A 13,341-nucleotide genomic window follows, 5' to 3' on the forward strand; every position below is an offset into this window, starting at 1 on the left:
AGGGCTGCTATCGCAGGCTGGGTGTTTTGGTGCAGACAATACAACCTGACACACATCCCTGAGTGGCGAGCCCCCTAACACAGCATGTGGTACTTGTAAGTAACCCCTACAGCAGACCTTACAGCCGCAAAGGCAGGGTGCTTGGTATTACATGTGAGGGCATACCTGCATGAGCAGATATGCCCCTGTGCTGGTAATTTCCATTGCTGCCAGTACAAGGGACCCAGGAAACCATTTTAAAACATGTGCTGGACACTGGTGAAAATGAGTTCTCGAGCTACGTGATGGCATCATTGATGATAGAGATGTTTGATATCATGCATCTTGTATTGATAAACACACACTGACCCCAGTGATGGATTTATCAATACATGCACCCAGAAGGCACCTTAGAGGTGCTCCCTGAAAACCTCTCAGCCTCTGGTGTGCTCCTTGACTGGTTTCTGCTAGCCTGCCACCCAAGACACTGTTCTGACTCCTTAGGTGAGGGCATTTTGCTCTCAGGAGTCCCAGAACAAAAGCTTGCCCGGGAAGAGGGTGTTATTCCCACAGGACGATCTGCTGATTAGCCTTCCTAGGCCGGCAAGCTTCAAAGAGCTGCCTCATCTGAAATGCAAATCTGGCTTCCCTCACAGGAGAGGAAGCTTATCCATTTGTCCAGAGCCCCCTTGGCACCTGGAAAGGCGACAAAATTAGCGAGTCAAGTAGGAGTGCCACCCCCAGGCGAGTGCCACCCCCAGGCGAGTGCCACCCCCAAGGTGGGCTATACTGAGGTGGACAGGATTTTTCATAAGCAACCATCTTTGTGATGGCATACTTAGGAATTCTAGGACATGGTTATGGCCACTTTCAACAGGAAGTAGTCATATTGGGGGCATAGTGACCCCAAGCCTTAAATTCAGTATTTAGGGGAGCCCCTGGCACCAGAAGAGCAGATTCTGACAAACTGAAGAATTACCCAGCAACTGACTTGGCGCCAATCCTGTTGGCCTGCCTGCTGACTTCACCTATTGAACCAAAAATTGACTTGCCCTGCAGCTGCAGAGTCCCAAAAACCCATGATACCGGTTAGCCTTCGTCCAGGAACCAAGACCTCCCGAGGAAAAATAAGAAGCGAGTAGCGAGAGGACTCCGGCCCCACCAAAATATGATGTCGCCAAGCACCACTGTACCTGAGATCCCAGCCCATGTTGAAGTGGACCAATGGTGTCAGCGTGGTCCCCAAGGCCTCACGGTACCAAGTCCAATTGGTATATCATATAAAGAGCCAGCTTCCTATCTCATGCAACAGCTTTAAACTTTGAAGTACCTGTGACTCCAGAGGATGTCCTTCTCCTGCTCAGTGATTTCAGATAGAGGGTCACGATTACCGATAGCACGAAGCTGCTCCTTATCACTTTCGCATAACTCAAGGTCTCTGGCAAGTCGGGTACTCTGTAAAAAAGAATGGCCAAATTAGCATTATCAACACACACCACCAAAACAGAAGTATGCCGCCCTACGTGGAAGTATAGTTAGAGCTATACTTTTGTAAAATGAGATTTAATAACATTAAATGAATGAAGAAACTAGATATTTTGAAGGTGAAAACTCATTCAATAAAAAAGTCAGAGAATAACTAAAATCCAAGCATTATATCATTCCCAGTAATTGAGCTAAGATGAGCTGCCTGCCAGTTTGGACAGGACTATTTCTTTTGCAGGAGGGAAAAGACTGATTTTAACATAGCAGGTCTCCATCTAGGGTGGCATAGTGGAGAAGTGTGGCTCACTGGTTAGAGGAGGCAGACCTGGAAGCATAGGTCAGCCCGGCACCAGGGTTCAATTCCCGGCTCGGCGGGGTCTTGAGTCCTAAAATGTCCATGGACTCGACAATTCTCGCTCCGGTGCCTACTCGATTCACGGGTTCACACTCTGCGACTCTGGGCAATAGCTTGCTTAATCTCCACAACGGCCCCTCGCGGCGGGATGCCTGGCTTTCACCTTGCGGATACCCTGCCGGGGTAATCTCACAGGGGAATACCAGGACGGGTTACCTAAGCAAGCGCTTAGAAACCGCTTGGTGATTTGCGCTATATAAATTCCTGTACATTTACATTTACATAGTGAGTGAACAACAATGGACTTTGATGCGACCTAGCCATTTCCACTGACTGATTAATACAAGCATTTCTTCCATCACCTTGTTTTTTGTAATGTGATGCATCTAGCAGTGCCTCTAATTTGTACACTCTTCTAGCAAGGGGTAAGGATTTGACTGAGTATCAGTGGGCCTTTAAATCCCACAGATTCTGCTACTGAATTATACCCCCATCTTAAGAGGAAATGTATTAGTAGCAACAGTTCTTTAACTACAAACTCAGCAATGACGAAAGGACCAATTTGTAGTCCCACAATGTGCTAGAGTGCAACCTGCATGTGTGTTGAGGAGACCAGAACAAAATATTCACTAGTCATTGAGGCATATTGCTCAGCCTTAATGGAATCACAACATGATATGTCACAGCAACATACCCCTCTCCAGGTTTCCGGTGATAATTCCAACCCAGTCCTAGTCGGGTATAGTCACAGCAAACGACAAAGCACTCAGAGGTGCGTGTAGAGTTTGTGGACCGAAATGTTTGCAGTGATCCAAAGCTGCGCAGGGCGTGTATTGCCGTATCTGGAGGCAGCGATGTTTGGGCACTGAGTGCATGCGAGACGGGGGTTCCGTCTCGCATGCACTCAGTGCCCAAACATCGCTGCCTCCAGATACGGCAATACACGCCGCCTGCACAGCTTTGGATCACTGCCAACATTTCGGTCCACAAACTCTACACGCACCTCTGAGTGCTTTGTCGTTTGCTGTGACTATACCCGACTAGGACCGGGTTGGAATTATCACCGGTCCCCCAACCCCTCACCTCACGACCCGTCAACAGCCCTGAAGAGTCAAGGGTCATCACCCTTCTTGACAAAACACGTGTCGGCTGGTCTCATGTTCTAACTATTGATTTCCAATAAAACGACACAATAAGAACACATTTGTACTTCTCCATCCTTGCAACGCGCTTGTGATCAATCATATCACACATACTCTGTTGTGTGCATCGGACTTTGTTTATATTTACCACAAGGCAGGAACTCTTCCACCCTTATTTTCAGAGTTTAGGGTTTTTCTCTGATCCAGTTGCACCAACCACAACTAACATTTCTCTGAACCCAACCACTACCTGTTGTGCGCCATTTTATTTCTGAACACTCTCAAACCCCTCGCAGAACTTGAAACCTGTGTGAACATGCACTAAATAAACATTTTACAGCTCAACTCTTGGACAGCTGTTTCTCCAGAATCTGGGGAGCTCCAGTAGAAGAGTAGCCCAAAGAACACAAATCAGTAAACAGTATAATATCATGCACAGCACCAACAGTTGCTCAGAAGAGATTTGTCATAATTTGGTAGCAGAAATATTGTTATTCGCAAAATCACATAGAAACCTGTGATAATAATTAGGCGAGAAAATAATAGGTCACATACCACAAAGAAGTAGGCATACAAGTGTGATTGTAGAATGAGAGTAGCTCATATTCAGTCAGACAAAGCAGGCTTTCAACGCAGAGAAAACGTAAATAGTCAAAGAAGAAGAAGAAAAAAAAAGGACATGGACGTTTTAGTTGGACACCCTTTGAAGAATCTACTTGTTAAGGAGTTCTTGGTGAGTGACCATATGAAGACTCTTGATGGCTGGATTCCAAAGACAAATTTAACCAAGCATATCTCTTGATCATTACATATTAACAGACAAAAGGGTGAACATCGCTGGCACCACTGAGGAAAAAAGTTATGAATTTTATGACGTTTTATTCCAAGTGGATGATAATCGTTCTTCCTGCATCAGACACAAACGCTTCCATTTGGCATTGTAAGTCTTGTTAGTCACTGAAAATCGAGCTTGTGCCAGAATATCTTTACATTCTTGTGGTAGATCTAAATGGCTTAACTCGCTGTCAAATTCAGCGACTTGGGATCATGCTTGAGAATCTCTCTGTGACGTCCGGAAATTGTTTTGGGGTGCATCTATAGAGGAATGGATGGACATGCTAGTAACTGCATTAGCCCACTGTACTAATATTGCACATCTGACTATAGGCCTCTGGTTGAAAGCTCCCGTATGTGAAATTCCCATCTTTCCATAGATGCATCCGTAAGTATCATCCAGCTTGGTACATATAGGAGATAAAGTCCTACATTCAGATCCGTTGGAAGCATCCACCATAGCAATGCTGGCTACAGTCTCCTTGCAACTTTTATTGTATCTTGCCAAGACTTGTCAACTTTTGTCCATTGTAAGTTCAGTCCATATTGAAGAGGCGTCTTGTGAAGTCTGCAAAAGAGAATCAGGCCTATACATATAAACATTAGACCCCTAGAGGGAATTGTATTCTCACTGCTACCAACTATTTAGCAGGTATTTCTTGCAACAGTCTGCAACTTGTTACTCTTTCCTGTGATGGAAAAACCTTTTCCCGTTCCACTTTGATTAATGCACCCAAGAACTGAATCCTCGTTTGGGGTTCCAATGGTGATTTTTCAATGTTGCATGTGAGCCTTTTAATTTTTTTTAAGAGGTTGATGCAGGACGTTGTAGAACTTCTTGCCTCTTCTTTTGATGGTGCTTTAACGAGCCAGTCACCAAGATATAGGAACACCTGATGACTTTCACATCTGAGGACGGCAGCCACTGGAGCAAGACATTTTGTAAATATTTGAGGTGCTGCTTTGAGTTTGAAAGGGAGAACCTTGAACTTGTTGTCCCACCAGCAAAATTCTGAGATATTGCTGTGTTTTTGATGAATAGGTCTGTGTAAGTATGCATCCTGAAGATCCAAGGAGGTCATAAAATCTTCTCCCTGCATCATCAGGAGTACTTCCTGTATGGTAACCATCCGGAAACACAGATTCATCAATAATGCGTTCAGATGTCCGACATCCAGGATCAGTTTCCACTGACCCATTTTCTTGATCAGGATAAACCGGAGTTGTTTTCCGGCTTGAAATGTTTTCTGAATGCACATGCTGTGCATTAGAGTGCCATCTAGCAGTTGGGTCCGGAATAGTTCTCTCTCTCGCTTTTTCCCCCCCATGGGAGTCGGAGACCACCATTTGGTGGTATGCCCGTCCCTCATGCGACATCAGACGGTACACCGGAAAGTTCCCGTGCATAGTTGCCATCTTTGGATTCTTTTTTCTGTCTTTTGAATACGTACTCGTTTTTCGTTGCTTTCTCCCACCTGGTAAAATCTCTCCCATTTCTAGGGAGGCAGGTGGGTCGCACGTGTAACCAGAAAACTCTTCAAGCTGCAAAACTACTCCTACTGATAAGTAACCATTTAATTTTGCAGCATGAATCCTTTTCTGGATTCACATGCTGTGCATTACATTATGTAGCGGTATCCCTTCCTTTAGGTTGGTTGAGATGAAATAAGGAAGAGTTTACAAACAGGTGCTGTAGTACTTTTGTCCCACGTGTGCTTCCTTGTTCATTTGAAAGTCCATGTTACTGCAGCACAACTTGTATCAATGGGTACATTTGTTAGGAACGCCAGTGTGGCATCCTTCATTCTTGTTGAGTGGGCTTTTGGTTGTGTAGGTAGCGTTACCCCTGCTTCTGAATTGCAACTCTTTATTGTTGCTACAATCCATATTGATATGGTTTCCTGCCTACTGGTGCTCCTCTGGTTACTTTGGCGAAGGAGACAAACAACTGGTTTTCTTTCAAACCTCTTATTTTGTTGTAGATAATATAATAAAGACCTTCTTAAATCTAAAGTGGAAAGGGTTCTTTTCATTTGTGTTTGTTTGAAGAATACTGGTAACTGTATGCTTTGATTGACATGGAAGTTGGAAACCACTTTGATTAGGAACTGTGGATTGGTTCGGAGAACCACCTTGTCTTTACTTATTTGCCGGTATGGTTCATGTTTTGTTGGTGCTTGCAGTTCATTCATTCTTCACAGTGAAGTGATTGAAATTTGGAATGCTGTTTTGAGTGTGAGTGATCTGAGATCAGACTTGTGCATAGGCTGAAATGGTTTTGCCATTAACTGAGTTAACACAGTGTTTAAGTTCCACAATGGTGCTGGAACTGATCTTGGCAGTGCAATTCTTTTAGATCCTTCCAAGAATCTCTTCACCACTGGGGATGTGAAGCAGCAGCTACAAGAAGTGCTCCTTGTGCATTCTACTATCGCTGCTGGGTGTACATTTAAGGATAAATTACGTTGACCTGCTGTTTAGCAGGTGGTTGAGTACGCCAATACCATCTCCTGTTTTGTGCTCGTTTACATCTTTGTGCACCAGTGGATGCACCTCTTCCATTTTGTTGCAGAACATAACATTTGTGTGAGGTAAGTTTCCTTGCTTCCATAAGTATTTCCATTGTCCTGGTTAGCAGTACCAGATGCCCGAACTCTAGACACTCAGGAGCCAGGCCGCTAGGTTGAGTTTTACTGGTTCCGGGTGGAACACTTCCCCTCCTGCATTGTTAGCGGATCTTGTTCTGCTTTGATCATGATTATTGTTCACAGGACATCTCCAGTAGGTCTGAGTACCAGGTCTATCTGGACCCACTATGAGAATGATGTTTGTCCTTGGTGGTCTGCCTTTCTCAAGCACCTTGGGTATTTGTGGAATCGGAGGAAAAGCATAGGCAAAGCTCCCTGACCAGTCTATTGACAGGGCATTCCCTTCTGATAGGGGGCGTTGAAACCTGGAGGCAAAGTGCTGGCCTTTTGCATTTTTTGCTGTTGTCAACCGGTCTATCGTTGGTCTACCCTAGGCCCAGAAGATTTTATCCAGTGTTTCTTGTTTTAGCTGCCATTCGCAGAAGCTGCTTTCCTGCCTGCTCAAACTGTTTTGCCTCTGTGTTTTCTTTTCCTGGTAGATGGATTGTTTGCAGACTAATCTTCCTTGGTATTGCACATTGCCAAATTTTCTGTGGTAGCTAGCTCAGAGTGAACAATGTTATACCACTCTGTCTGTTGAGGTCAAACATGGTTGTTTTGTTGTCTGTCTTTAGTAGTACGGCTTTCCCTGTGATGGTTGTTAGGAACGCTTTCAGGGCTAGGAACACACTCTTCATTTCCAAGAAGTTGATGTGTTTTAACACATCTGTGTTGCTCTACTCCGTACCTTCAGGTTGCCATTGTTAAGGTCACTATTAGAGTGCGTGTTTTGAAAGGTTTACCCCATGGTCATGTGCTATGATCTCAAACATTTAATCCCCTTTTCCTTAAGGGAATTACTACATCCTCTACAATATTATCTTGTCCTGCATCAACATGAGGAAGATGCCCTCCTCCTTATCTACATCTGAAAACAGAGCTATCGGAGTCATCATTCATGTATTGCTACGTTGGAGGGACCCTTGGTATTTGAACTGCTCCAGTGATGTTCTCCTTAGGTGGTGGTGAAGTCAATGGCGATTGCTCTCCAGGTGGAGTAGCAGGCAAAGCATTATGTGGCGGAGAGGATTATTAACCAGATGCTATGGTAATGTTTTTTGGAACTTTTCCATCATTTGGTTGCAAATGTAGAAAAAAAAGCAATAGGCACTGACTACAAGTCTGTCTATATTGTTTAGGCGATCTATAAGAACGTGACACAAGAGGAATATAATCCCATTGATAATCATATTGTGTATAAAAAATAATTTTCCTCCATGTCCAATTGACTGTCCAGTATAATGATCTCCCTGGGTCAGAATTTGATACAAATTCCCCTAAAACAGCTTACAGTACTTTAGCTGAGAACAGGAATAGTTCAAAGCCAAGCCACGGCAGATCAAAAATGTTTAAAATTGAAGGTTCAGTGTCAGGTCAGAGCAGAGCTCTGGCAAGGGGCTCCCTCATACATGAAGTGCAGTAGAAATATTAGCTATGGTAGCTTCTAGGGGGTGGGGGTAGGCAGAAGAGCTTAAGCTTCCACCTCATTGGCTAACGTTTGGGTTCTTTCAAATGAGGTGAATGTGCTACTAAATGTACAATATTGTTTCAGACCTATGGACATTTTATACTGCAATTTTAATGTACCAGGGATTCACAGCCTGACGATGGGGAATAATTAAAGGATGTAAATATATAAAAGAGCCAATTTTGAAGAACAGATGAGCTGTTTAAGGCATGTAGCTGAGCACATATTAATTTTAAAGTCAAGATGTCTTCCTTTAACAATTTAGGCTAAGCATTTTATCAGTTTTTAATGCTAACCGTAAACATGGCGAGGGTTGCCTTACATAGAGATGGGTCTGGTGTGCTAAGAAGGGGCCAGCGTATTTTAAATATTCTGAATTTGAAGAAGTGCATTAAGTCTTTAGTCTTGTTGAGAAGTGCATGGATTGCTCCGGTTGCTTGTGTTCAAGGAAATCTGAACCAAGAAGTTCAGGATGGACGGTTCTGTTGGAGCAGGGTCAAGACTGGTTTATATATGGCTGAGTCAAAACTGAGTTGGTATAGTGGAGGAAAAAACAATTGGTTGAAATGCTTTCCAAAGCAATTGCCAGTGTTTACAAGTATTCTTCCCATCACCTTCTGTGGGTTAGTGGTTTTCCAAGACATGCGGGAGTCTGGGCAAGAGTTTGGGCTATCTGAAATCTATGCATGAGCTGGGGTGAAAAGTTCACCAGGTTGAATGAAGGAACGCAACACAGTACACCACATTACGCCTATGGGTGTGGTTATCTTCTTGCTCCGATTCAACAGCTAAATGGAGATATTTGCAAAATGTGTTCACATGAGCAGGGTTCAATGAGTGGGAGTAAATTATGCCATTTAGTAACCGGGATGTTTAGTATTAAATGTTTTTATTGGTCAAAAAGGAAGAAAGCTGGAAAAGGGACAGCTGTATGGAGGGGACAGTGCACATACAGTTCGCATATCAGGGGGAACCATTGTTAAACACAGCAAGCCGCCTACAACCCAGCAAGGGCCGGACGCATCATAAGCAAGCTGAATACACTAGAAGTCCCCACAGGTGTGTCGTCGGTCCAGCATCCCCGGGCAGGTGCAGGCCGATCACCCCCACCAAACCCCAAGGGGCTATCCAGCCGCCCCCTCGGAACAGCACTGCTGCTGTACCACCCTCCAACCAGCCTGAGCTCAGTAGCACCTCCGCCTGTTGAAGTGAACAAAGAAAAGGAACCCCCCCCAACAAACCCCCTTCCCACCCGGAACCCAACAAACCCCCACCCGCACCCTTAGCCCTCATCCCCCCCCCCTCTCCAATCCCCATGGTCCATGGTCCTCGCCTACCCCCCTATTGTCCTTACCCAACCTTCGGAGGCGTACCTGTCTCCCTCCCCTCCCCCACTTCCGTCAACCTCAATAGTCGGAGGTATTTAGGACATGTCACCTCAATGAACTCAGACGCCAGCAAGGACAAGAAGGACCTCCACAATTCTGCATATTTAGCTCCTTCTCCCACTCTAGACAACAATAGCTTTTCCATGCCAAGTGCCATCCAAAGGCGATGAAGCCAGCCCTGGTAGGTGTGAATCTGCGCCAAACGCCAATGCGCCAGTATGTTCTGCATTGCAGACCCCAACGCGATAGCAAGCAGGCGACCCCTCCGAGACCTCAATGGGTAGGCTAGTGCATTAGGAAGCCCCAGGAGGACATAGGAGGGAAAGCGTGGGATCTCCGTGTCGAAGTGGTTGTCTATATCCGTTAGAATCTGACTCCAGTATTCCTGTAGGAACTTACACTCCCAGAGTATGTGAACTGGTGTGCCAACTTGACCGCAGCCGCGCCAACACACTGTCCATCTCGTACAAGCGCTCAGGGCTATAGTACCAGTAGGTCGCTACCTTCGTGAGGGTGTCATTGAGTCCCATATGGTATGCCTAGTGTCGCGCCCTATAGTATATCTCCTCCCATTCCTTGTGTGTAAGGGATCTCCCCAGCTCCCGCTCCCATCGCACCCTAGCTGCGTTATAGGTGTACTTGTGTTTGTGCATGAGCATTTAAAAAGATCTGAGATCAGCTGTCTATCTGTAGTGCAAGTAATCAACCACCGTTCGAATGGTGTCAAGCGTCTATCGGCCGAGGATCTCACACAGTCATTGAGCGCCCAGTGCCTCACCTGCAGGTATCCGAGTCTTTCCGATTCCGGCAGTCCGAACTCCTGATAGAACTGCAGGAAGGGGATGACGCCCTCCGGGCCATAGATGTGGTAGAGAGCTCGGCAGCCGGCTGGCTTCCAGCGTGCAAAGGCTCGTTCGTCCATTCCCGGCTGGAAGTCCGGGTTCCCCACAATGGGGGTAAGGGGCGATAGGAGACTTAGTGAGGTCCTGGCTAACCCCCACTCGGTCCCAGACCTCCAGTGGCACCCGTTTAATAAAGGAAGCATAGAGATTAGGGGGCCTGTGTTCCCGACGCATGAAGGGAATCTCCTGCAGGGTTCTCCCAGCAATGGCTTGATCCTGGAACAACCAGTGTTTCCCGGACTCCCACCTAGTCCACTCCACTAGGAAGCGCAGTTGGGTCGCTTGAAAATATGTAGCCAGACCCGGGAACCCTATCCCGCCCTGCTCCGGGGCCAACATCGCTATCCGCATCTTCAGGCTAGGTTCCTCCGATTCCATATAAACTGCGACAACTCGGATTGCATCAGTTTTATCCAGCCTCGCGGGGGCCCTAGGGGAATCGTGCGGAAGAGTTATAAAATTTGAGGGAGGACGGTCATCTTGACAGCCGCAACCCTACCCAGCCAGGACAGCGGGTAATATTTCCACTGCCCCAGCTCGCGCCTAATTTTCTGTCGCAATTGGGAATAGTTGACATTTACCGAGGCCGCGAGGGAAGGAGCCAGTTGTATCCCAAGGTACGGCACTGCCTCTGAGGCTCACTGAATGGAAAACGCCTCCTACAGACCGGCGCGAGTGGTCGCCTCCAGTGACAAGTAAAGGGTCATCGATTTGGTCATGTTAAATTTGAAGCCCGAGACCCGTCCAAACATCGCAAGGTCTTCCAAACACGCAGGGAGGGAGTCCCTGGAGTTGGAAAGCGAGATCAGTAGGTAATCGGCATACAGACTTATGGTATGGACATCGCCCCCAAACCTGATTCCCTGCACATTCGAGTCCAACCTCAGTAGCTGTGCAAGAGGTTCCATATAGAGGGCGAACAGTAGGGGGGGCAACGGGCACCCCGGTCTGGTACCCCGTTCGATAGCAAATCGGGGTGACGTACATCCGTTGACCCGGACCGTGGCCGAGGGGGACTTATAGCAATTCATCACCCAGGTTCGAAATTTCAGGCCCACACCCGCCTTCTCTAGAACCGTCTCCAGGTAGGGCCAGTGTACCCTATTGAATGCCTTCTCGGCATCGATGGCCAGCATCATATATTCACCCTCTGTACGAGCGGCCTTTTCGCGGAGGTCGAAGGCTCTTTTGGTATTATCAGAGGTCTGCCATTCCAGGATGAACCCGGACTGGTCCGGGTCAACCAGCCCCCCCATGTACGGGCCCAAACGTGAGGCGAGATCCCGGTATAAAGCTTAAGATCCACGTTTAGGAGAGAGATACGTCTGTACGCTCCACACTCTGTGTGATCCTTGCCCGGTTTGGGTATCACGGCGATAGATGCCTCTAGCAGGTCTCCCGTTATCGCCCCCTCCTCCGAAAAGGAGGTGAAGAGTCGAGCAAGCAGCGGGGCCACCTGGGCACAGAAGGTCTTGAAGCATGCCGGAAAGCCATCCGGCCCAGAAGCTTTAGCTATCTTGAGGCGAGAGATGCCAGAGATAACCTCCTCCGGTCGAATGTCTCTCTCCAGACACTCCATCTGATCCTGCGACAGTGCTGGCAGGGGAACAGAAGCCAGAAAGTCCGCCTCTGCCTCGGGCGCCGGGGGGTCGGCAGAGTATAACTCTGCATAAAATGAGCTGAAGGCACTAGCTATAGCATGATCTGCAGTAACCGGAGTGCCATCTTTCCTGCCGATCTCCTGAACCTCCCATCGCCGTGTGACTTCTCGTAGTTTATGCGCCAATAGGCGCCCGCATCTGTCCCCGCCGGTATAGTATGCATGACGCAATCGTAAGGCAGCGAATTCTGCCCGGTTCTAAGTCAAACGCCGCAAGTTGCTGGCGCGCCGCTTTCAGTTGCCTCCATATCATCGGGCCCCTGTTCTCCTATGTATTTGTTCCAACTCCCTGGTGTGTTGTGTAAGCTCGTCTCGTTTAGCCTAACGTTCCGCGTTCTTCGCCGTCGAGATGTAGATGAACTCCCCCCTTAGAACTGCCTTCGGAGCGGCCCACTGCGTAGCCAGCGTAGTTTCAGCATTGCTGTTATGGGAAAGGTAGTCCGCTATAGCGCGATGAATTTTAGAGACCACCTCCTTCCTATACAGCAATGACTCCCGTAACCGCCAGACCCTACGTCAGCGCTGCACTGCAGGCACAGAGAGGACCGCCGTAACTGGTGCATGATCGGAAAGAGAGACCGTGTCTATGTCAACACTAGTGACGTGTGCCTGAGTGGGTGTAGAGACAAGCAGGTAGTCCAAGCGCGCGTACTTTTATGTGCAGCAGAAAAGTAGGTGTAGTCCCTCTCCCCTGGGTGGAACATGCGCCACAAATCCATGAGACCCAGGTCCATCAAGCGGGCCAAGCCCTCCGGTGTGAGAGCCCCCACCTGCGAGGTACGCTGAAATGACTTATCATGTACGTTGTCAAAAACGAAGTTCAAATCTCCACCCAGCATGATGTAGCGGTCAGTCGTGTCTGATTTCAGTGAGAGCCCTGTGCAGAAACTTTTCTTGACCTTCATTGGGCCCATATATTGTGCCAATCATGTAAGTAGTGTCTCCCACTGCAAACCTGTACACCAGCAGCCTCCCCTTAATTTCTGCAGCTTTACCTACCTTGCCCCTGAACTTTTGAGCCACCAAAATTGCCACCCTAGCCTTTTTAGTGGGGCACGAGGAGAAGAATTGGAAGGGGAACTTACAGGAACGAAGCCGCTGACAATCTTTAGTGAGGAGATGTGTCTCCTGGAGGAGGCAAATGTCTGCTTGAGACTGCTCTAAGCTAAGCAAGATCGCTTTACGTTTGACTGGATTATTCAGTCCCTTTACGTTTAGTGTGCGGACCATCAAATCATCTGGTGTCATCTAACTGGTGTAACCATGTTCCATCTATCGCAGCGTCCCAAGGGACCTCTGCCCCAGCATACCCTAACCCCACCATCCCCACAAGCTCCGAATCACAGGGCCAAACACAATCCCACACTGAGTGAACCATGGACCATACCTCCCCCAAACCGCCCGACCCCCAAACCCCTTCCCCCTGAACTTCACACACAAG

At 47.5% G+C, this 13,341-nt stretch overlaps 1 protein-coding gene across 1 annotated transcript in view; it reads right to left on the reverse strand.

Moving 5' to 3' along the window:
* Nucleotides 1-13,341, reverse strand: part of PIK3CA (phosphatidylinositol-4,5-bisphosphate 3-kinase catalytic subunit alpha) — a 300,074-nt gene that overhangs the window by 149,618 nt on the left and 137,115 nt on the right. Inside the window, exon 9 of the mRNA XM_086944379.1 lies at nt 1,310-1,434. Coding sequence (XP_086800505.1) covers nt 1,310-1,434 — 125 coding nt within the window. The remainder of the gene's footprint in view (nt 1-1,309; nt 1,435-13,341) is intronic.

Source organism: Lissotriton vulgaris, chromosome 11, assembly GCF_964263255.1.
Source record: "Lissotriton vulgaris chromosome 11, aLisVul1.2, whole genome shotgun sequence".
NCBI classification, from domain to species: Eukaryota; Metazoa; Chordata; class Amphibia; order Caudata; family Salamandridae; genus Lissotriton; species Lissotriton vulgaris.